The 23814-nt window shown below is 42.3% G+C and overlaps 1 protein-coding gene across 3 annotated transcripts in view; it reads right to left on the bottom strand.

The window, feature by feature from the left end:
* Positions 1-23814, bottom strand: part of LOC142566836 (nose resistant to fluoxetine protein 6-like) — a 231487-nt gene that overhangs the window by 20732 nt on the left and 186941 nt on the right. For all 3 annotated transcript variants that reach the window (XM_075677736.1, XM_075677735.1, XM_075677734.1), the window contains exons 11-12: positions 22240-22362; positions 12762-12882 (exon numbers count right to left, since the gene is read on the bottom strand). In XM_075677736.1, the coding sequence (XP_075533851.1) occupies positions 12762-12882; positions 22240-22362 (244 nt within the window). The remainder of the gene's footprint in view (positions 1-12761; positions 12883-22239; positions 22363-23814) is intronic.

Here is a 23814-nt window from a genome sequence, read left to right as displayed (position 1 = left end):
GCTAGTAGCAAAGCATGCCATAATGATGCGTTTTTTTTTTCATTCTTCTGGCCTGCTGACCAGCATTTTTGTTGCGCCAATTTCTACGTTGCATAAAAATGGGGTTATCCTCAGTATGCCTAATATTCTGCGAGGGCTCCATCACCTGTCAGATCGTCAACTATTGTTATTCAGTCGGAAACGCAGCACTATAGATTCTCCTTTCCGCTGTGAACAATTATGTGCGAAGAAAAAGCCTCTCGATCGCACTTTTAGCGATTGTTAGGATCTGCTGCCTGTTTTACTGAAAATTGATATAGCGGCTTATGGAGGAGCTATTATTTCTACCTTAGGTCGATCTGTGCGTCAGTCAGATACAATGAATGCAAGCCCGGAAAAAATTAGTGGCGAGTATACTCGTGGTATTGCAGGTGATGAGTGCTGCCAAGTCCACATTCCCTTTAGGTTTTAAGGCGAAAGCCTTTAGACTTCTATTTCAAGGTGGCGCTGTGAACAGAAAATATTACGTGACCCAAGGAAGGCAAGAGGCGATCCAAAGCATGTCCTCCTATGTATAAGACAATGATTAGCCAAGTTAACAAATGATTCATTAACGATTGAATTAAGGAGATTTAGGGAGGCTTGAGGTGGATTAGTGTGCATTAAGGAGCATTACAGTGGGTTAAGGAGGATTAAGGTGTATGAAGAAGGATTAAGGCTGATTAGGGTGGATTAAGGTGAATTATAGTTGATGAAGGAGTATTAAGACCGATTAGGATGCATAAACAAGGATTCGAAGGATTAAGGTGGATGAAGGAGGATTACGGTAGATTAGGGTTGATAAAGGAGGATTAAGACCGATTAGGATGGATCATAGTATGTTAAGGTGGACTAGGTTTGATAGCGATGGATCACGGTGTATTAGGCAGCATTCATCATCATCATCATCATCATCATCATCAGCCTGGTTACGCCCAGTGCAGGGCAAAGGCCTCTCCCATACTTCTCCAACTACCCCGGTCATGTACTAATTGTAGCCTGGTTGTCCCTGCAAACTTCTCAATCTCATCCGCCCACCTAACTTTATGCCGACCCCTGCTACGCTTCCCTTGCCTTGGAATCCAGTCCGTAACCCCTAATGACCATCGGGTATCTTCCCTCCTCATTTTATATCCTGCCCATGCCCATTTCTTTTCTTGATTTCAACTAGGATGCCATTAACTCGCGTTTATTCCCTCACCCAATCTGCTCTTTTCTTATCTCTTAACGTTACACCTATCATTCTTCTTTCTATAGCTCCTCGCGTCGTCCTCAATTTGAATACAACCCTTTTCTTAAGCCTCCAGGTTTCTGTCCCGTGCGTGAGTACTGGTAAGACACAGCTGTTATATACTTTTCTCTTGAGGCACCCTAATGAGGCACCCTCATTTGCTGTCTAGACCACAGAGCTCTCTTTCTGTTTCGCAATGCTAGGCTTAGCATTTTTAGCATTTCTTATTAGCTTAGCATTTGTTACTGTAGCTCAATGCATTTCGTGAATTCAAAGCGGTGACTTTGTATGTGCGTCGCTAAGCCAAAAAATGTAAACAAAATATGCACCTTCCTGCCTCTACCCTGACATCATAATCTCAAGTCTCAAGGGTGTTTCAGTATTTTAATGAGCTACTACTTTCAGTTTAACACTTTATTAAAAGAGTACGGGCATACTACTTAATACATAATACAATCAAAAACATGAACTCAACACTCCTTTAATGTGTAGTGTTACAATGTAGTATTTATCCTGTTCTCCTGTAATAATCCGAATGATATGCTATTTTTGTTAAACTTTCTTTTTAATATTCAGGAACTGGCTAACAATGGCGGATGAAATGCGACCACCTGCACAAAAAGAATAATTGTTAATATTAAAAAGTGAATAAATGTTATATGTGAATAATGTTATCTGTGTTATTGTATGTTCCACTGCCCTCAATAATGCCCGAAGGGCCATATGGGTATTTGAAACAAACAAATAAATAAATATATACTGCACCATATCATGACAGATTTTCTTTGTTGCCAGTTTTCGTCGCAAGGGAGAAAGAGCAAGCATTCTTTATCTCAGATGAAGCTCTCATGATGCACTACCTTTAAGTAATTCAGTCTTTCAATATAAACAGTTGATTATTGATGCGAAAACATAAAATGGCCTATCGAGCGAAACAGCCGCTATTTCTAGCAGCGAAACGACACCTAAATTCTCATTAGCTGCAATACCACGGCACGTGCGTGCCTCAACGGAGTAGATGAGAGGTAACAGCTGCTGCTTCACCAGGTGTTGCATGAGAGGAGAAGGGGGCACCGCGATGTCCCTCGCTCTTGCCCTCTCATGCCAATGTTATCTGCGCGTTCCTTGTCCGCGGAAGCTCTCACCGGCGTTCTAACTTTGCCTTGGTAATCGCTGTACAGAAAGCAATGTATAACAACTCAGAATTCGAAAAGTAAAACTTTGGCAATAGTGAGTTTCGAATCTACGACCCCACGCTAAACAGCCGACTGTCTTATCCACTGTGCGAAACCAGCGCCTCCTGGGTAGCGGACCTGTGCACTCTGCTTTATGGCATTGTGCTACGTGAACCGAAATTTTCATTGCCAAGCTCGGCGTGACGAATGCGGTGACATCAACATCGCCACGGCTTACTCGGGCGCGTCCCCATTAGATTGTTTGGCAGTCGGGCAAGGTAACATGACGCCAGGGATCGAAGTGCACCGGCCTTGTGCTAAGAGGCATAGCCCAAGTGTGTTAACATGCTCGCTTGCCCCAGAAGTGTTCATCATAACTCCAAGGAGCGCTCAACGGCATTCAATCGGACATTAATTCTTTGACATTCACAACTCGTAAGAAGTGCTTAGGTGTCCTCAGAATTTTTTTTGCGTAACTACCCGTAGGACCTGTCAATATTTCCGCCTGTAAGAAGTAAAAGCGTGCTGTCTTTATAGATACATTGCCTTCCAGGCGTTAGTTCGTATCATGTAAATGGAAGAGCCGGCAACCATACTGTTAAATAAATAGGCAAACTGATTTTTATTCATTGAAAATTTTATGCCCTAATTCTGCATGCCTCACTTCCATTTGCTAATTTTCTTTAAAATAGTTTTCTATTGCATCTGCAGTTTAATAATGGGAACATATGTAGGTGGAATGCGGTAGGAGTGGCAGTTTGCATCGTTTGCATAATGTATAGATCAGAGTACTTGGAGTACCACCAAATTCTTTTGTATGATTTCTTTGTTCACGTTGTTGTTAGCCTAGCTTTATTGTGAGAAAGCGTGAGATATAGAAACTTCCTTACTGCACAAATAAACAAATGTGTTTGACTGGGAATAGATTTTTTTTTCATATAGTGACAAGATCTTTATTTAACATAGGTGCCGTCCAGACTGGCCATGAGACAAGGGAGTTTGCTGTAGAAACAGCCATACGGGAGTGGCGGCATCACGCTCCTGCCAGGCACAGAACTGCCATTGCCAAGGTAATTTGTCTGCATATGTGTCACAATGCTTTAAACAATTTTCTCAAATGAAGCCAGCTATGACAGGCATTCCTACGGTATGAAAGCGATGTTGAAAAAAATTAACTTTTCCTGCACGTTCGCTGCAGCAGCGATGAGGTGCTATCAGCAATAAGGCACCCTCTCAGCCGCATAGCATGAGAGGTGCATCGCACTCAGGCTACCTAGTATTAAGAGGCAAGCAAGTATCACACAATTGTCTAACAGTAATTCTTTATACAGTTATATGAAAATAACAGGGTAAGCTTAATAAAATGTGCACTTATTTACACTAGGCGCTGTAGAGTAGCCTTGCATTTGAAGAACTTATTTAACGTAGGCTTTCTCGATGAACTTGAAGCGTAGAGAAAAATTCGAAGGAGGCTAAGAACTGTGCAGCAAGCTGTAGACTGGACAAGTTTAGTGTGGTGAGACAGAAAGATTGCTTCACCGTATGTGCCAAGGTACACTGTAGGTTACCGGTGAAGTCACAGATGCATAATTCTGGCCTTTTATGCTTTGCTTTAAATTCAGGTTTTCAAGACTTCAACCCCAGAAAACTCGCAAGCATCATTGTGTCTTGATTAGTATACTGCGTAGCTTTTGCATCAACCAGCCTCTCCAAAACCAATACAGGTTCTAGAAAATCTATACAGCGCATTATTGAGGGCGCTCTGTGCCTTTCCGGTATTCTTTCTGGGTCCGGAATCTTCACTTCACATAAAAAAAGTTGAGTCAACAGTACCCTGACAATATTTACATATCTGTCAGTGGCATGTCGACAGTGTAGCCGACACATTGCTTACAACACTAATGTTTTGCATGAATGAATTGCAAATAAACTGCACATATACATGAGTATGTCACGGTATAGATAATTTATTGAGTGTAAATGTTAGCTTTAATTATCAAGCAATAATTTTGAACACATAAATAAAATCTAGAAATTGTACATTTTTTGCGCACTCCGGTATGCATTTACAGTTATGAGCTGCCAGCTTTATGTTAAATTTCACGACCTTATGTCACCATGCTTTCTTCAGAGCCATGCCACTGAATAAACCGGACATGTGTGACAATGGAGTGATGCAGAGACGTGGTCCTCTTGGCCTGCGCTCTGCTTTTACCGATCACCCTTGGCGGCTCCAGTGCGCGAAGTGGTACAATACTTCCAAGTGCTTTACGATGTCGCCAATGTGCCAAGTGCTGCAATACTGCTCCTCCGCTGCTCCTCCAAGTGCTATCCACGTCTCCAGTATACAAAGTGCCCCATAACGCCTCCATTCGCCAAGTGCTTTACCATGTCAACAATGTGCCAAATGCTCCAATACTGCGTTATTTGCTCCACCGCTGTGTCAAGCGCTCCCAATGTCTCCAGTATACCAGGTGCCCAATCACATATTCATTTTGCCATGGGCCAAAATAGTGTCAAATGCTTTACGACGTCTCCAGTGTGTCATGTGCTCCGCTGCTGTGCCAAGAGTATTCATTGTAAATGATATAATGTCATAATTAACAAGAGTTGTTCAGCCAATACCTCTATTGCAAAACATTATACATACAGTTAGTCTTCACATAGGCTTCCATGTCAGTATGTGCATATATTGTAGAGTTGCGTTACTGCTCCTGTAAAGTAGACGTGAGTGAACATGTTTTTTTTCTGCCACTGTCATTACCTGTGTGCTGTTTCCTGTATAAAGCGGCCAGTTTGCTATAAAACTGTCGAGACTTCATGCCAGCATGAAGCAACCATTTATGTACTCATTGCCAAGAAAGCCTTCATAAGAGCACGAGTTCGGACAATATAATATCATCTTTAAATTTTCACTTCATGCTATTACATTGAGAAGACTGTACTTTTTTTCTATATTTCCACTAACATTCTGCAGATATCCCAAGGACCATGCAGTGCGTTTAATATTTTACTCATACCAGATGTTCCTGTATCACTGTATTGATGTACACCGGTAAGTTTTAAGTTGTGTATTTCTAGTGTATTTCTAGTCGCATTTTATGGATTTTACTTCGAACAACTTTCTCATCATATTTCGCAAATTTAACGTAACGTCAATTGATATTCTTGTTTTACTTGCACTAGAATTGCTGGCATTCTGGTAGGTTGTGCCATGTGCTCCAATACTGCGTTCTGTGCTCCCCTGCTGTGCCAAGTGTATTCAGTATAAATGTGGTATGTGTCATAAGTAACAAGAGTTCTTCAGCCAATAGCTGTACTGCTCAACATTATGCATACAGTCGTCTTCACATAGACTTCTATGTCAGTATGTGCACATACTGTTCGTTCGGCGTTCGTGTTGAACACTTCTCTTGTGTCCTGTCTGCGCTGTTCACATTTTTTGCATAATGAACACATACTGTTAATGAGTGTTACTGTTCCTATAGAGTAGGTGTGAGTCAACATGTTTTTTTTTTACTACTCTCGGTACCTTTGTGTTCTTTCCTATATCTGTGCAACCGCCGGACTGATGCCGTTGTGCAGCTGCCATGTAAGTCCTCATTGCCAACACAGCCTTCATAAGAGCACAAGTTTGGAGAGTACAATATTTTGAAGTTCTCACTTCACTCTAATGCATAGATAAAATTGTACATTATGTATTTCTACTAACATTCGCAGATTTCACAAGGACCGTGTGCTGCATTTAATGTTTTATGCTAGATGTGTCTGCATCACTTCATTGAAGCACACCAGTAAGTTTGTAGCTTGCGTACTGCTAGTCGAATTTTGTTAATTTTACCTGCATATCAGTTGAGATTATTGTTTTACTTGCACTTGAATTATCTACGTTTTGACAAGGTTACAAATATTTCTGAGAAGATATTTTATGCTGCCAGATGTGATGGTAGTGTGTGTAGAGAAACTTTTGTTAAAGTTCACGCTAGTCATTATTCTGACATTTCAATTGTTGCCGTTCATATTAGTTGTTTGTATTCAATATTTGTGACGTTCATTGGGGGTATTCATTTGGGATGTTTGACTTTGCGTTCATTTTGTTAAAAGATCCTCCATAAATCCTTGAGCGACGCTTTGAGAACACACACTGAAAATCGTATTGTTTGTTTTATTTAGTTCGGTTTTTACTATGACGGGTTACATTACTGCTACATGAAATCTTTGTTCTGAAATAAAGTCTTGTTGGGAAGGTAAAATTTCAAGGCTAGAGTAATTTTTCTATCACATCAAAAAGACGCTACACTCTTCCCACACATCCTGGGGAATGTGTAAAATTAAATCTTGGTAACATATTTATAACGCATTTCAGCTCAAAAATAATATCCAAACTAGGTAGGAAAAGTTCGGCGGCGACATCTATATGGCTTTTCAGCGTTTTTATACAGAGGACTTTTGGCAGCACTACCTACGTTGACCTAACTTAAAATTGGCCTATTTGAACCTGTATTAGAGGTTTTAAATATTATTCTGATATATATAATGGACATCCAGGCAATGTTCGTGCTTTACAGGGCTGGTGACTCGCTACTTTCACTCCGCTGATCAGGCCCATCGAGACCCACATCTTCGTACTTCTCACCTTTTGTCAGCAGAGACGAAAAGCCTGTCACGGTTATTCGCTTCAAAGCCAGATAAAGTGCACCTCCTGTAAACCACGAAAGCCTTTCATTGGGTTATACAAAAATGGTTGCCGTTCTCCGCATACACTTGAGCCGGCAAATACGTAAATTTGACGCCAGGAGATTGCAATAAAATTACAGTGGAATAGCTTTGCATTATCGTGGCCCTGTTCCGTGCAGTATTGTTTTTGCTCGTTTTTGCCGAGCGATCGGGGCTAACCTCCGCCTTCCCTGGTTCTGCGTCACGATACGACGTCACATCGTCCACTTCCGGTTGTTTTGGGGCCTACCCGCCCGCGCGAAACCTCTCCGCTAGCCGCTTGGCCGGCAACCCCAAGCGAGAGCTATAAAAGCAGCGTGCGTTGCGAGCATTCTGTCGCAGCGCCGAACGTGTCTGGTGTTACGGTAACCACACACTAGCTGAACGTTTCGAAGAAACGGTGGAGGCATAAACTCAAGCTGATGAAGGAACATTAGTGTTGACGTAGGTGAGCTGCCTGATCGGTCTCCACGGTCCAGCCACCCGTTGGCGCAAAGCTTAACCAGCCAAAGAAAGAGCTAATATTGCTCTAAACAAGTGTAAAACATTTTAAACATTTACAAAAAGAACGTGTTAACGATTACACCCCTGCGAAAAATTTACACCAGCAGCAAAGAAGAATACATTTTGTTACTGCTGCTGTGTCTGGTTGAGATCTATGCCACCAGGTGACTGCGCCGTGCAGACCAATCACATTTGCGCTTCTGTTTATGAAATGAAACGACACGCGAGGGGACACGGCCAGGCCCTGTCCCCTTGCGCTTGCGTTTACCCTAATACCGGGCTCGCGAAACGCTATTGCGTTAGTAATCTTCCGGTGTAAAGTGACGGCCGCAATCGCGCAAATCCTGGCGCCGATCGGAGAGCGGCAGTCTGATGCGCTGCAGCTAGTCCGCTCGTCTGCTGGCTTGCAGAGGGACACGATGTCGCAGCTGGACATATTGCCAGTCGCTACATTTGCAGTCCACAATCCAAGAAAGTCGAATCATAGCGCTCGCGAAAAGACAGGCCGACACTGACGGCGGAGCTATCGTCAAAGACAGAGCACGTTGTAACCGAAGCAGACGACACTTGCTGTGTGCCGGAAATGCTTAAGTGTACTGAAAAATTGTTCTTGTGCATTCCCTTTATGTTACTTTCTTTTTATGAAAAAATAACTAACATTGCAACTATTACGATCATCATTTGTTTACCATAAAGTTGGAAAAGTTATCGATCACACGCCCTGGTCAGTCAATCAGATAGCTCGGCCCACAGACATCATATGGGTGATTTGCGCCATATGGGTAGGGGCGGCTTCAAATTCCGCCGCGCAGTGTGCTGCGGTCGGCAGCGATGTGCATTCTTAAAACCTTATAATAAATTACACACTTTACGCGGAGCACTTAGATGCGTGAATTAATGATCAGAAGGACCTACTCTAACGACTCAGTACGTTTGTAGAAAATCCTCAAAATTGTTTCAGGGTGCCTTTAATTAATTAATTATTTAATGATTTTGTTTATTATATAATGCAGACCCTTGGGTCCAAGCAGGTGGGTCGTTTTAAAAACAGTCATAATACAAAAAACAGCAATACAAGCTGAATAAATTACATAGATAATAAAACACAAAATATCAACAATGGAATCTGTTTCTAGATTAGTGTAATAATAGCGCTACAATAACAGATGTGAAATGGTGCAACAGGGATACTTTGGTGTGGTAGGAGAGACTAAGAATATGTCTGGATTAATTCGCTCCAATCTAAGACCGTGCGTGGAAAAAAGGGATGCTTATAATTGTAATTTCTAGCAAAATAAGGTGTTAAAGAGATAGGCTGATGGTGCCTTGTGGGTCTGGTTAGTAAGGGTGATAGATACGGTGATGCATCTATCGTAAGTTTGTGGTTAAGAAGCAGTGAAAGGAAGTGGACTCGGAACTGTTTTCGACGCGTTTTAAGAAGGGGAATGTCATTGGCTATCATTAATTCGGATGGAGAGTCAGTTCGTAAGAGTTTGTTAAAAATAAACCGGACTGCTTTCCTCTGCGTTCTTTCAAGACACTTAACGTTTATTTCGGTCCCATGCTGCACTGGTGTATTCTAATTTGGGTCTGATTAAGGAATAATAGCATAGTAGTTTAACATTGCTTGGGGTGGTTTGAAGTTTGTGTTTCAGGAAGCAGAGCTTTCAAAGGCGGATGAACAAATATTGGTAACATGTATATTCCTGGATAAATTAGTTGTTAATGTAACACCTAGGCATTTGTAATCGTGGACTTTTTTCAATGACGATGGGCCAACTCTGTAAGTAAAAGACGGAGGTGTCTTTTACGTGTTATGGAGAGAAAAACAGTTTTGTCAGTGTTAACAACCATCCCCCAATCTTTGCACCACTTAAATATGCTATTGTGGTTGTTATTTAGCTCAATTCATCGGATCATCTCAATGATCATCGGAAAAAAATTTTCTTTGAACAAAACGTAGCCATCTGCAAACAGCCGGATTTGCACACCAGGAGGTATTACATTTACAATATCGTTAATATAAACCAAGAAGAGGAGGGGGCCCAGTACACTACCCTGCGGTACCCCTGACGTGGCTGGGAGACTGCCAGAAAGCTGTCCTCCAATGTCAGTGTGTTGCTTCCTGTTAGTCAGGTATGCGGGAATCCAGTTGACAAAGATTTCAGGGATGCCAAGGCTTCTAAACTTTAAAATTAGTTTATCCTGCGGGACCTTATGAAAAGCTTTACTAAAGTGGAGAAATATTACTTCTATTTGGCCGTTACGATCAAGAGATAGAGCGAACGAATGAACTACTGTTATGAGCTGGGTTACCGTAGCATACCCTTTTCGAAAGCTGTGTTGGTACCCGTTTAATGCAGCATTATTTTCTAAAAATTTGTGTATACAATTTGCACTTTTATGTTCTACAAGCTTGCAGCATTGGGAGGTTAATGATATCGGTCGATAATTCTGCATAAGTAACCGGTCGCCTTTCTTAAACACAGGGACAACCCAGGCAGTCTTCCAGTCATTTGGAAATTGCGCTGTCATGAGTGAGACACAGAATAAAATCAGAAGAAATTTGGCAAGAATTTCAGCATACGGCTTGAGAAATACGTTAGGAATTTCGTCCAGAGCACATGAGCTCTTCGTTTTCAAGTTAAGCAGCATATTAAATACACCAGCCCAAGATATGAAATTTACATCTGGCAAATGGGGCAGTGTGACATCGCATGCGCACACCATAGAACCAGAGAACACACTTTGAAAGTAAATGAAGTGCTCAGAAATGGCACTACGATCTGTCACAGCTTTCCCGTCCACGTGTATTTGCGAAACTGGTTTCTTCTTTTCTTTTATGTACTGCCAGAACTTAGCAGGATCATTTTTTATGAATTTAGGAAGCGATATCTTGAAATAATAATCTTTGGCGGTGTTAACTGCACGTGCCTAGCATGTTTTGCCATTTGTTGCACTGCCCCGCAGGCTTCTTTTTAAATATTTTATTCTGCGTTTCAAATGAATGATATTCCAATTGGTCCAAGGCGTTTGTTTGTTAACTTTCTTCAGTTTGTTTTGGACGACGTTAACCAGACAATAAAAACACATTAAAAAAATTATGGGGTTTTACGTGCCAAAACCACTTTCTGATTATGAGGCACGCCGTAGTGGAAGACTCCTGAAATTTCAACCACCTGGGGTTCTTTAACGTGCAATAAAAACACATTTCCTTGAACTTGTTCTATATTAACTGAATATTTCTGGTAGCGAAATGAACCAAACAGGTTTGCATGTATTCGACAACGCTTGCATCACTGGCATAAGAAAAATCTTAAAAGTAGAGCGCGAAGGGGTGTTTATACTTATCTAGAGGTACTAGCGGTAGCTATATGTTTGCGATATGGTGATCGGAGAGCCCTTCTCGACTTTCACATTATAATCAGAGAAATCTCGACTGAGAAATACCAAGTCTAACACCGAGCTGGATGCATTTTGTGCACGAGTTGGTTCATCGACTATCTGCATCAAGTTGTATCGTAACATAATTTCAAACACAATGTTCACATGTTTGTTATGTTGACTACTGGCAATGAAGCGTTCCCAATCTACTCCCAGCAGGTTAAAATCACCAAGCAAAACAATTTTGTTTCTTTCATGCATGGGCATTTCTATATTCAGTCTCTCTAATATATCTGGCGAGGCATCCGGAGGTCTATAAAAAGCGTATGACGTCATACTGTGACCCCGGTAAGAGACTTTGACAGCAGGCATTCGAGGTCGATAATGTAGTCCAGCAAAACAGCATGAACCCTATTTTTTTATTAAAATCGCTACACCACCACCCCAAGAGTGCCATTTCTGACGATAAACTTTATAAGAAGGAAGAAAAAATGTCGTTATCGCATATTTCCTCGTTCAGCCAAGTTTCTGGTAAAACAGTTGCATGAGGATCGTACTTATAGTAGCAAGATTGCTAAGGCCTCCGCGTTGTTTTTGACACTGCGAGCGTTTATATTCAACATTCGGAGACGCTAATGAGGTTCACAGGCATCGTGTCAATTTCGAGACAATACGGCGGCATTATCTTGCTTACCTTCCACAGGCGTGTATGATGCGTTCTTTTACGGCTTTAACACGTTTGTTAAGCGATTCATCCCAAAAAAAGAATTCCTTGTCAGTTCTTGGTCTGTCGTGGATAAGCGAAACCCTTTTTCCCAGCTGCTTTAAATTTTTTCGCACTTTCCCAGAGCTGTTTCCGTTTTCTTAACGTTGACGCCGAATAGTCATTTTGGATAAACGTTGCGCTGCCTTTTCACTTTTTTGACATTGGCAAACATTACCTTCGTTTCATTGAAATAAGCATGGAAGTGCGACGCGCCGTACATCAGCATTGTTCTTCTACTGGCAAATATTTTTTCGTTGTTGCTCTTGCTGCGTGCCTGTAACAGGGTGAAATGAAAATGGCTTCAGCCATTTACAGCTGTATAAGCACTTGCTTTCCTCTTTCTTTATTAATTTATTTAAGACGATATACAGATTCTCTCAGAGGACACAGCTAAAGGCAAACATTTGCCTGACTAGGCCGTGCCACACGTACATTGTTAGCAATATGGCACTGGCAGGCATTCAGGGGAGCGGAAATGAAATTAAAGTAGTACACATTTTTGAACACTTGACTACAGAATTCACTAAAAAAGAAAGAAATAAGGTTAATATTACACAATTTTCTAAGCACCTCAAACACATACTTCTCCTATTCACACGTAACACGTACTTCTCCTATTCCAAGGGAAATAAAGTTGATTGATTGATTAATTAATTTATTTATTTATTGATAACAAGAACATGTACGAAATATTTTATACTTGTAGCTGAATATTTGTATTAGTCTTCGGATAGTAATAATTATTTTACCGTCTTCTTAAAGCTTTGCTTTGAAATTCCCGAATTCAGCAGGTCCAATACCAATACCGCAGGTCCAATACCGTTCTGCAACCTGCGGCCCCCAAGTTATCCCTTCGTCCCCTTTCAACTTCCTCTACCTCATGTTTTCAACATTGCATTTAAACGTAACAATTAACTGTGTTGATTGTCGATCATTTGAAAAAGAAAGGCGGTGATGTCGCACTTACGGGTGGGAGGCGGATGTGTTGGCGCTTGAGGTACAGGCAGGCCACCAGTGAGCCTATCAGGTATGGACCAATGTGCACGTAGGGCCGGAAGTAGATCTCCGATAACAGTTCCTTGGAGTATCTGCAGTGCCGTACGCAGATGCCGCCACATCGAAAAGACGGGAATAGCATCAAGAACAAGCGCTCATTGCAAATATTCTCCGAATAACACAATCCCAGTGTAGAAGTTACCGCCTCCGTATAGTACAGCGGTATGGACACTTCACTAAGTATGCCACTGATAGGTATACTAATGTTTGTTTGCTTTTTTTTATCACATGGATGAAGGAAACTGTACGTAAAAGCTGTTCTTTGTAGCGGCCTATGTAATTCTTTGTAATGGCCCATGGCCACTTTTGTACAAAGCAGTCAGAAGCGGCAATTAGCGCATGGGCGCAAGAGTAGAAATGTACAGGAAGAATTTCAGCAATTCGCGTATGCTACGGAAAATACGGAGTACATCTTAGTTTCACAAGCAGACAAAGCACAAAAACAGAAATATAACGGCGAATACTGAGTCTATGTCATTAGAAACCGAACATGTGCAATTTTCTCAACTTCATCGATATACACAGTAGAAAATCTATGCCAATTTTGCCAAATTTTATGTACTGTCGGCAATATCTAGAGCTTTATGTTTTACATTATTTGTTTATAGGTATCACTTTTTTCATTCCTTTATACCGTGTATTTGGTGACGTGACGTTTTGCTGTAGATGAGAATGATCATGCACAAAATTGCATTTTTTTTCGCTTCGTGCATTATCGCTACTGTCAATATAAAATTGCACAGGTTAACAAGGACCGGTAAGATTTCAGCCTGTAGAAATAACTCACCGGTGTAAGCATCATATTGCAAAATAAAAAGTGTCTTGATTATGTCTTTTTGGCATCAGAAGTGGTGATTGCAAGCTTGTGAAAGTTGTGGAGGCCAGTAGCGAAGAAGGACAAGAGAGATGCGAATAAACAGGTAATTTAAACGTAGGAGCCCTACTTTAATTGAGACAACTGTTCCGCAGTCACCTCATATCTGTAACGCGCGATAAACTATTCAACACACTGTCGATATGGTCGTTCCAAGTAATATTGTTTGAAAACGTAACTCTCAGAATTGTAATATTATTTACCATCTGTACTTCTGCAGTGTCATATACAAGATGAAAATTAGCATTTATTGGCTTATTTAATGGCCTGAAGCTTGTGTTTTACTTGCCTTTACGCTTAATTTGTTAAAATGTTACCAGTCTCTCAACTTCACAAGAAGCTGGTTCGTTCTTTCTTGGAGTGCCATACTATCTTCCACTGAAACAAATATGCTAACATCATCGGCGTAAAGAACGTAAGTAGCATCGGGATAAATGCTCAATACGTCATTTATGTAGGTTATAGAAAGAAGAGCCCGCCGCGGTGGTTTAGCGGCTATGGTGTTGCGCTGCCAAGCACGAGGTCACGGGATCAAATCCCGGCCACATTTTGATGGCGGAGAAAAGCAAAAGAGGTCGTGTCCTGTGCATTGGTGGACACGCCAAATACCCCCTGGTGATCAAACTTAATCGAAATCAAATCGTGATTTTGGCACGCAACACCCCAGAATTCATTTCATTAAAATAAGTAGACCAGAAGATATTTTCCTGTCGAACGCTTTCAAAAATAGCTTCCAAGTCCGAGCAATTCCTCTCAATCTCGACAAAGTGTTTCCGATATTTCAGATGACGTTCCATTAGGGCTAGGGGATGACTACGAAGTTGTAGCATTCTGATTTCTAGAACTGCGCAGAATGTTATCGAAAGCTTTGCTGAAGTCAACAAATATATATCGAGCACGAGATGTTTCTTTTGAAACTGGGATAGAATCAAGTCATTTTGCTTCAATAATGCCATTTCTGTAGACCTCTGTTTCGGGAATCCAAAATGGGTAGGTGAAATCACATTATGTTTTTCACAGAATCGGTAGAGGTAACTGTGTATGACGAAAGCACTGGCTCTACAAATATAGGTCTATATTGTTTATGTTCAGTAATGTGGAAAGTTGGGCTAGTTGGTGATTGATCGTCATACCTTGCTGGTGAAGCAGCACACTGACACGGACACAGAGAAGACACACAAGACGACACTCGCTGCGAGTGTCGTCTTGTGTATCTTCTCTGTGTCCGGGTCAGTGTGCTGCTTCACCAGCAAGGCATGGTAATTTTTCACACCATTTTGATCATCTTTTTTAAACAAAGCACTGGCTTTCGAGACCTGTATTTTTTTTCGGAAGTAGTGGACTTTAAGAACAAAAGTTTAGTATATGAGAAACTCAAGGGAGAATAATGTCCAACAATTATTTTATGAGTGTAACCTGCATACCTTCAACATCACAAGATCAACTGTTCTTAAGCTGCACAAAAACGAAATCGACTCCTTGTTCAATAACAGGCTCCAAAAACATAGAACCAGATTTCGGATTCGGAAAAAATTGAATAAACCCACGAGACATCACAATCTCATTAGCATTCACCAAGTAGTCGTTAAATGGATTTGAAAGTTCAACTTCTCATATTGTTCTCCCACTGATTGTAATGTTTTCCACACTTTGCCCTGATCTATTCTGGTTTACAATAAATTCAATTTTATCCATAAGGCATATTAGTCTCACCTGCGCTGGCGTCTATTTTCTGTGTGAATAAGTCCAATCCACACTTTCTAATTTTGTTATTTAATCTATTTGTGTAGGTCTTATATTCTTTAAGAATTGTAAAATTTCTATTCATGATGATTTTGTGATGGAGTTAATTCTATAATAAATCTTCCTTAGCAGAAAAGGGTGATCCACTACTTTCGGATCTCTTTACTAAAATAGATTTATTTTTCTGGAAACTCTCGTTTGTAAACCTTTCAGACTTTTTTATCTTGGGAATGTTGTTTAGATTACTACCCAACAATTCATTTGTAAAAGCTTCTGGACTGGACCTGGGTGTAGCTTGAATGCAAACCGGCTTTTTCTTACGTTCTCGTAAGCTGCACTTCTTTAAGGGAGTAAATATAGGAAGGAGATTGTTGATATCTTGCGAGAAAACTCTAGCAAAAATATTACTGCTGTTGCTGTTGGCAATAATCAAGTCAAGCAAAGTTACACTCTTTTGTGTAATTCTGGTTGGTGAAACAGTAGTGTTAGCAAAACCATTTGATACAATTAGTGTATCCACAACTTGCTGTAGCGCGGAGCGACCTAACATATCTATGGTAAAGTCTCCCGCAAATACAAAAAATATGCCTTGTCAGACGCAAAACTTAACAACTTTTTATAGAAAGAAAAACCTTTAGGGTTGCCAGTTGGCTGCCAGTAACATACAGAAATTAGATATTCACTTGAGCAGTAAATATTTCTAAATCATCACACGTGACACAGACGTCAGGAAGTAATTGACACTGGCTAATTTCTTTCAACGGCGACATAACACTGCACCTACGGTGCATTGGACAATTCAAACAGAAAGACTGATCAGAGGTGAAGCTGAGCCATGTCATAATTTGCAATACTTTTCAATAGCATTCTGACATCAAGCATACGGTCAATTCATAACGCGTGTCGGGCCGGAAAATTGTAAGCAACGTCGTTCGTTTCATTCATTAGTATTAGTATTATTAGTATTTCATTTTAATTTTGTCTTGTAACGTACTTCCAGCAGGTGATCCGATATGGTGCTCGCTGAATATAAAATGTGAAAATGCCGAGGCGCTAAAAGAAATTGGAAGTGCAACCTGCAAAGCAGGTGCGCGATGACACTGAGATTTGGGTGACAACCCTTGCAGAAGCGGCAGGGAGCGTCTTGGATGAAAACAATTCAGATACGGCTATACAAAGAATTAACCATGGCCAAACAAAGGTTTTTTCTTTAAAGACAGCGCAGATGTTGTATAAAAAAGGCTACAAATGCAGCGAACGTGCCGTTTACAGCCGAATTCTCGGAAGAGGCGGACATGCTTTGGCGCTAATAACGTGACCTTGAGAAGACTAATTAACAAAGCTTTAATAATTATCTTTTCTTTAATACCTTAGGGGAACGTTTAAATTGCGAATTTCAAGGCACTCACATTTCGCAGCACCCTAATTTTCAGCGGTAAACCCCGGCAACATCGACACCGAGCGGGAGCGCAGCAAAGGCGGCCAGACCGAAACGCCGCGCGGCTGCAGGATGTGGGGCACGCGCATGTGGGGCTGTGTGTCGGGATTTGCTGCGGCATCGTTCTAACTTGGCCCCACGCTTGATTACGGGGCGTTGCCGTCTGACGCGTTCAGTACCGAGATTGCGTCAACTAAGCTTTGGAATTTGATGATTGGTATCGAGAATTAGGTGCGATCTTGAGGATTTTTTCTAAGAATAGCTGTGTACGAAAACGTCACTGCCTCCAAATTTGGCATTTAGACAGCTGGCCCCAAGGCACTGATAAAAGTTAATAATTCTCCTTGTTATTATTGTGAAGCTCGTATTGTTATCGGCAAAGTATGTGCGCCTCGCCTTGGAATTCGTCTGCAAAAACACCATGTTCGCTGCTGCTTTTACATTTAGAGCGCAGCTCTTGGGCGGCCGTTCCTCCGGCGAGCGTCGGCGTAACTGAGTGAACGGGCACAGCGGAGCAAGAAAGAGCAAACGTTGAGCGAGGGACGCAAGACGCGAGGCGGAAATCGGAGGGAAAACGTGTGCAGCGGCGGCGGCCACGAGGTGGCAGCGCGCTGCATCTCGCCGACCAGGTCGCGCGTGGCACGTTCACCTCCGCTGGGAACGTGCCACGCCAGCAAATGTATCGCCAAATGTAAATACGCATACAGCCGCGCTTCAATTTTGCGTTAGGGAGTATCGTAATCGTCGGCGAATTTTTTAAAATAAATAACATCTGTACGGTCTAAAAACACTCGGTATAGTTACATGTACAGTGTTCTTACTTTTAGTTTCGAACCCTTAAAAGAAGCCTACAAGCTTTACCCGAATTTCTTGACTACAGATGAATAGTCTACCCTCGCGGAAATAATTAACGAGGATAAATTAAGCAATCTGTTCACTAATTAAATTGATCACAATATTTACTTGTTACTTACTTACGTTTGTACTGGAAAGTTGAAGGGAATCCTCATAACAGGACCTTATAGTTCAGCGTTTATACATTTCAATATGGCCATATCGACCGAAATAACGCATCAAATTATTCGTTCAATGTAGCTGATTTCGCACGGGGCTCCTCCAGAAACGGCTGGCGTTGCAACTTGTGCCCCTGTGACCGCAGCCGAGTAGCAGAAAATAAAGTTTTGCCATGCCGCGCGATAAAGCGCTCTGCCACTGCTGCCGCAGTGACTGCGTCCAATCGGGAGTTGCGCCATTCGTAACCAGGGGCCCTATAACGTAAAACTATTCCAATATGTTTCTATTCCAATCTCCTGACGTCAGATTTTCGTAACCACCGACGCAAGCACCGGGCGGTCACCCGCAGCGTTGTCTGCGATTGGTCGGCTTTCCCTTACTTACTTTTTTGGCTTTTGGTGGCTGGTCGAAAATCACGCCGGAATGCAACGGAAGCTTAAGAGTGACGCTAAAACTGACCCTCAGCATAGAAGAGTTGACAGAATGAGGTGGTAAACGTGCCCAAAAGGCTCGAAAACGTTACACGGCCACGCAAGAAGTTTTATTATACGGAAGTGCACCCATGCCCTCCGGCAGGTGCGAGTAGCCAGTGCCTGAGCGATTGACGGCAGCCATCTTCTATTCCTTTCGGAACGGGGCAGCCTGCGGCTATTCCGAAGAAAATTCAGTTTTGTTCGGCATATTAATGCATCTTTATCGCGCACACGTCACTTTGACGCGGTGAGATTGTTCGGTTTTATGACGTCGCGAGACAGGCAGGTGAAGGGGGTGCAGCCCGAAAACTTTTTACCAATAGCCGAGGGCTAATGGCGAAAAGGGGTCGAATCAGAAATAACTGTTTTTGTTTTTTCTGTCAAATCATGCATAATCAGTGAGTACACATCATATCAAATGGGGAGGTATCGCGGTTTTCATGATGTCGCGTGACAGACACGTGTAGTGGGCGTGGTCGAAAAAGTTTTTGACCAATCGTGGAGGGCTGATAGCAGAAATGGAATAGAAAAGTTTGGAATAGCTTTACGTTATAGCGCCCCAGGTCGTGTAAATGCGACGGAATGCTGGCGACAGTTGGTCAGTTGGCGCTTCGTCTTCCTTTCTTCTGTCTCTTTTCAAGAAATGTATTTTGCGCCACATTGTATACCTAGGAAATCTAAGCACCAACTTGCCCAAGAAGAAGTCCTTTTGGACGGCAGCTTCATTTCATGCCGCACTTCTAAGCCACAAAGGGGTGGGACGCACAGTCGCACTTCGTGGTACCGGGTGCGTAATCAGGTACACTGAGCGTGGCGCCAGTTATTGAGGCCTACGTAGCTATGTTGAAATGTAGAAGCACATAACTATACTCAACTGACCGTAATATTCCTGCTTTGTAACATAAACGTGTCCTAAAGTTCGTTAATAAAAACTGAATTACTGCAATCAGTGTAATTAGTGAATGGTTTGTACATCTATTTTTTCGCAGATGTCCGCCTGCGCAGAAAATTTAACTGTAGTGACGTAATTGACATTTCTCTTTTATATTGTTCGAAGTAAAAAAAGAAAACCGCGGTCTGGCATAGTAGCCATATGGTATTAGCATAATTCTTTGTCCAGCCATACATGGCACAAAAGATAACGAGCATGTTGGACGTGCTCGCCTGGTGGCATCCCAGAAGGTGATGCCCTCGTAGCCGAAAGGCCCCCTGGCGAGCGCTGCTGCTCAACTTAGGAACTCACTGTCGGGTTTGTGTGAGAGAAACGCCAGTGCTGCAGCAATGCCAGCGTTCTGCCTCGACTAATTGCCACTGCGTGTATGCACGCGGTTTGTAGCTCGGTAGGCATCTTGGGGTCCTGTAACGCATACCTATTCCTGTCTCTTTTATTCCAATCTCCTGACGCCAAATTTACGTAACACCGACGCAGGTCGAGTGGTGGCCTGCGGCGTTGTTTCTACAGCCATGTCAAACGCTCTCCTCATGTATACGAGGTCACTTTTGTTTGCTTTCAAAGGTAATAGAATTACCTGCCTTGGAATCTTTTTATTATGTAATTGGTTGACAATAGGCAAGCAGCATGCGCAAGAGGACAGGATTTCGGTGAGGCCTAGGTAGTGCAGTGAAAGCAGAAGGAGGAGGGTGGTGCCAGCGTCCGTGATTGACCCGGCTCTCCTTGCTTAGCTTGCGCTTGCTAGTCAAAAATCGTGGCAGCATGCCGGAGAAGGTGAGAAATGACGTTAAAATGGCGAAGAAGAGTTGACAAAGCGATGTCGTATACGTTCCAAAAGGGCTCGACAACGTTATACAGCGAAGGAAATTTTCATTAACGCGCAAATAATTGCATAACGTCTGGGCAGCCTGGAGTCGTCAGTGCCATAGAAATCGGCTGGCAGGCATTTTATATTTTTGGGAAAAAAATACATTTTTGTGCCCATATTGTTGCATTTTTACGCCTTCACGTTACCTTGACGCCAGGAGTTCTCATGTTTTTGTGACATCGTGTGACAAAAAGCCAAGTGGACGACACAACCCGAAAACTTTTGAGCAATAAAGGAGGACCCATGGCGAAAAAGGCTAAGAATTGGAAATAATTATTTTGTTCGGCCTAATCCTGCCTAGTGTGCACATGTCATATCAGATGGGGATGTTCTATCATATGTCATATATATATGTATTACGCACAAATGGATATGTCATAACAGATGAGATGCGGATCAGATGGAGAGCAGATGGTTCTCGTGGTCTTCGTAAGTCCTGTTACAGAGAGGTGAAGTGTGATTGGCCCGAAAATTGTTTGGCTAACTTTGGAGGGCTCATTGCGGAAATAGAATAGAAACGTTTTAGAATAGCCTTATGTTACCACGCACATGGTGTACGATTACGCCGCGTCCACATCTATTGTTGACAACGTTTCTTCGCAAGTTGACACCACTTTAAGTTTGTCCTGGATATAAGCGTTCCACCAAAATGGGCCCTGAAGGGCATCTTCAACATTTATATCTGGTATGTGTTAAGGATCTAGTCAATTCTTTGTCTGACTGATCACTACCGATATTGTTTAGAAATAAAAAAAGCGAAGTTTCACCAAGAATCCCATAACGTGGCAACAATAGCTCGTGGTCTACTGCGCAAAGCAAAGCTGTCATTCTAACTATACCCAGGAATTCTAGGTATTCGCCCTTTGCCAATCTGTCAAATTTCACCGCACCGCACCGACGTACAGGCTTCGTCAATGGAAATCATGATCAAAAAATGAGTTTTCAATAGATCGGCCGAATTTCAACAACTTCCCTTTGGCAACGTCGAGAGAGAAATCCCTTCTAACATACTCATTTACTTCCCTTTGTTGCAACTTCCCCTGTGCTATAGCAGTGTTTTTGTGACCAGAACAAGAGCAAATAAACAAATAACTATACCTGATGGCTGCAAGACTCTGGTGTAGGCAAAAACTGAAGCCACCCCCCCCCCCAAAAAAAAATGGATGTCTCGCAAGTGGCACGTGGCCGAACGCGGTTATGATTGAGGCATAAAATAAAAGCAACCAGAGACCTTCGTTTTGAGTTTTCGTTAAGCCGATTTACTTTTTTATGTGTGTCCGTGGCAGGTTCTTCTGTTGCCAGTAACGGTCAGTTGAACGTAAGCACTTGGTACCTCATTTTCAGTTTTGGGCGTTGCTTTCCCTAGCGCTGTAAGGCTTAAATAACATCATACCAACTCGCCCAAAACCTTACTTTACTGTAGTATTGGCGTTCCTCTCAGGAATTTCCTGTATACATCGACCGAGCCGTGATCCGAAACCGCCGAAAGAAACCATCTGAAACCGCCGTGAGAAGCCGAATTGAACGGCAGGGTTTCCTCTGCACCATACAGACAAAACTGTTTGAGTTGATCTGAAGCAGACGGCACGCGTATACAGAACAAGAGGGATGCCTATCAAGTTCACACTTCTGCATCTATTAGAATTTCACGGAATACTGTCGTAGAAGTCGGCCGCCATGACGGCGCAGATAAAAGATATGCTATGACACAACGTCCCCAATGAGGCAAGTTTCCCAGCAAATGTACAGCTCTATTTTGCTCTTTTTTTGCAGTCCTTCTCTGCTACAAGAAAAGCGAAGATTGGCGTACGTGTTGGAAGTGGATTACAAACTGAGAGCTTGATGCATGCGCCCATGGTATACGAAAACGCTGCGTTGGAGCAGCTAGTATTTATATATTCTAGCACTTGACTGGATCACTCCAATGATAAGACATTTGGTCGAGGAACATGAAGTTCAATCGAGTATAGCTTAGGGACGCGCAATAAGTGAACATGTGTCGGTGGCATATTAGACGACAGACTTACAGCACGTCCTTGCCGAGTAGCAGGATGGCCGGTGGGTAGCTGTTGACGTAGGTAAGAGCGCCAACGACCACGACGCTTACGACCAGGATGCTGGCTGAGATGATGACGCCTAGCTTGACGTTCCTGCGATGACACCAAGTACGGCACATGAAAACTCCTGAGCACGGTCACAACCCAGAAAACGAAATTCTGATCCTTATCATAGGATTTTCGCACGCGCAGTGCACAAATGAGGAGCTAGGAAAATTGTAAAAGTTTCGGGGGCAGCACCACAACCCAGAACCAGTGACATTACGGGTCCAAGGGTTTGTTTACAACACAGACGGCAGCTATATCATTAACGCGATTTATCACCTTTGTTTGTTTTCTGCTCCTCATTAGAGCTTAATGAAGCCTGCGGTAGATAGTGCAATTCTTCGACTATGTGCCAAAAGATCTTTCATTATGATAAATTGTAGGTATTTTTGTTGAAACGTTAATTATTGCAATATGGATAATCGTAGTCTCATTACTGCTTCAAGTCATTTTAAAATGAGTGCCACTGGGATAAAAACACTGCAGGAGAAATCACTTAACAATGGAATCTTTATAGTTTTAGGGGTTTCGAACGCATATTATGAAACACCGTTTATAATGCAATCGGCCGCGTAAAAGCAGAGTATCTTTAGCGAGAATATATTGGAAAACTGATGATTTAAGTACGTGGACTTCGAAGAAAAAATTAAGCGGGCTGGAAATGGTGATGTTCATTTATAATTATGTCAGCGACACATGCGTTAGTACACATATTAGGCGCGTCAAACTCACTCTTCCTGCAATACCCCTTAACTAAGGACCTTTGAGATAAGAAGGGTGTGCGTAAATAACTGATAATTGCAGCTGCGAAGGCAACAAGGGCCTTAACGCTCTCCGGCAGTACAATCGCAGAAGAGGCTATGCACTTGCTGAATTGCCACGCACTAGCAGATGCTGCCACAGAATGGATTTTCCCTCCACTGGTTCGAAGTGGAGAACGCGTGGATGGCTTTTGTGGCTCGCATTGCGAACGTTCTAGCTCAATCTACTTTACCTTTCCTAGATTTTTTTTAGCAAGTGAAGGGGGGCGGTAACGCAGCTGCACTCTTTCGTGCCTTTACTCATGTAATTAAAACGAATTATTCGCGAAAAAAATTAATGTTGATTAAACCAATAGTTAATTATTAGCAAGGCTAATTGCTCCCTTGCCCAACCCCGGTTGTAACGTTTAAACAGACCCTGCAGGATACCTCGCCGATGCAGCTCGTTCTTTACTTTCTCATGCACTTTTTTTGTGGTTTGCTTATTTTGAATACGCTTCATGATGCCTTCGGCAAACGCCCACCACATTTAGTGAGCCTTGCATGCTGCATCTAGTTTTTTTTCTCACCAATCATCCAGTTAACGTGTTCTGCTGTCCAGTTTAAATAAACCTGCTACTAGTGGCTTTTAATGTGCCACGCTGCACTCTTGCTCATACCGACGACTAAAGGCGACATAAAACGGCGTTGAACTGGAATGGAGGGAAGTGCGAGTAAAGTTTTTCTGCAGCCCTTCAAC

Source organism: Dermacentor variabilis, unplaced genomic scaffold, assembly GCF_050947875.1.
Source record: "Dermacentor variabilis isolate Ectoservices unplaced genomic scaffold, ASM5094787v1 scaffold_13, whole genome shotgun sequence".
Classification (NCBI taxonomy): domain Eukaryota; kingdom Metazoa; phylum Arthropoda; class Arachnida; order Ixodida; family Ixodidae; genus Dermacentor; species Dermacentor variabilis.
Note: the sequence above shows the minus strand (reverse complement) of the source record. Positions and strands in the feature narration are given on the sequence as shown.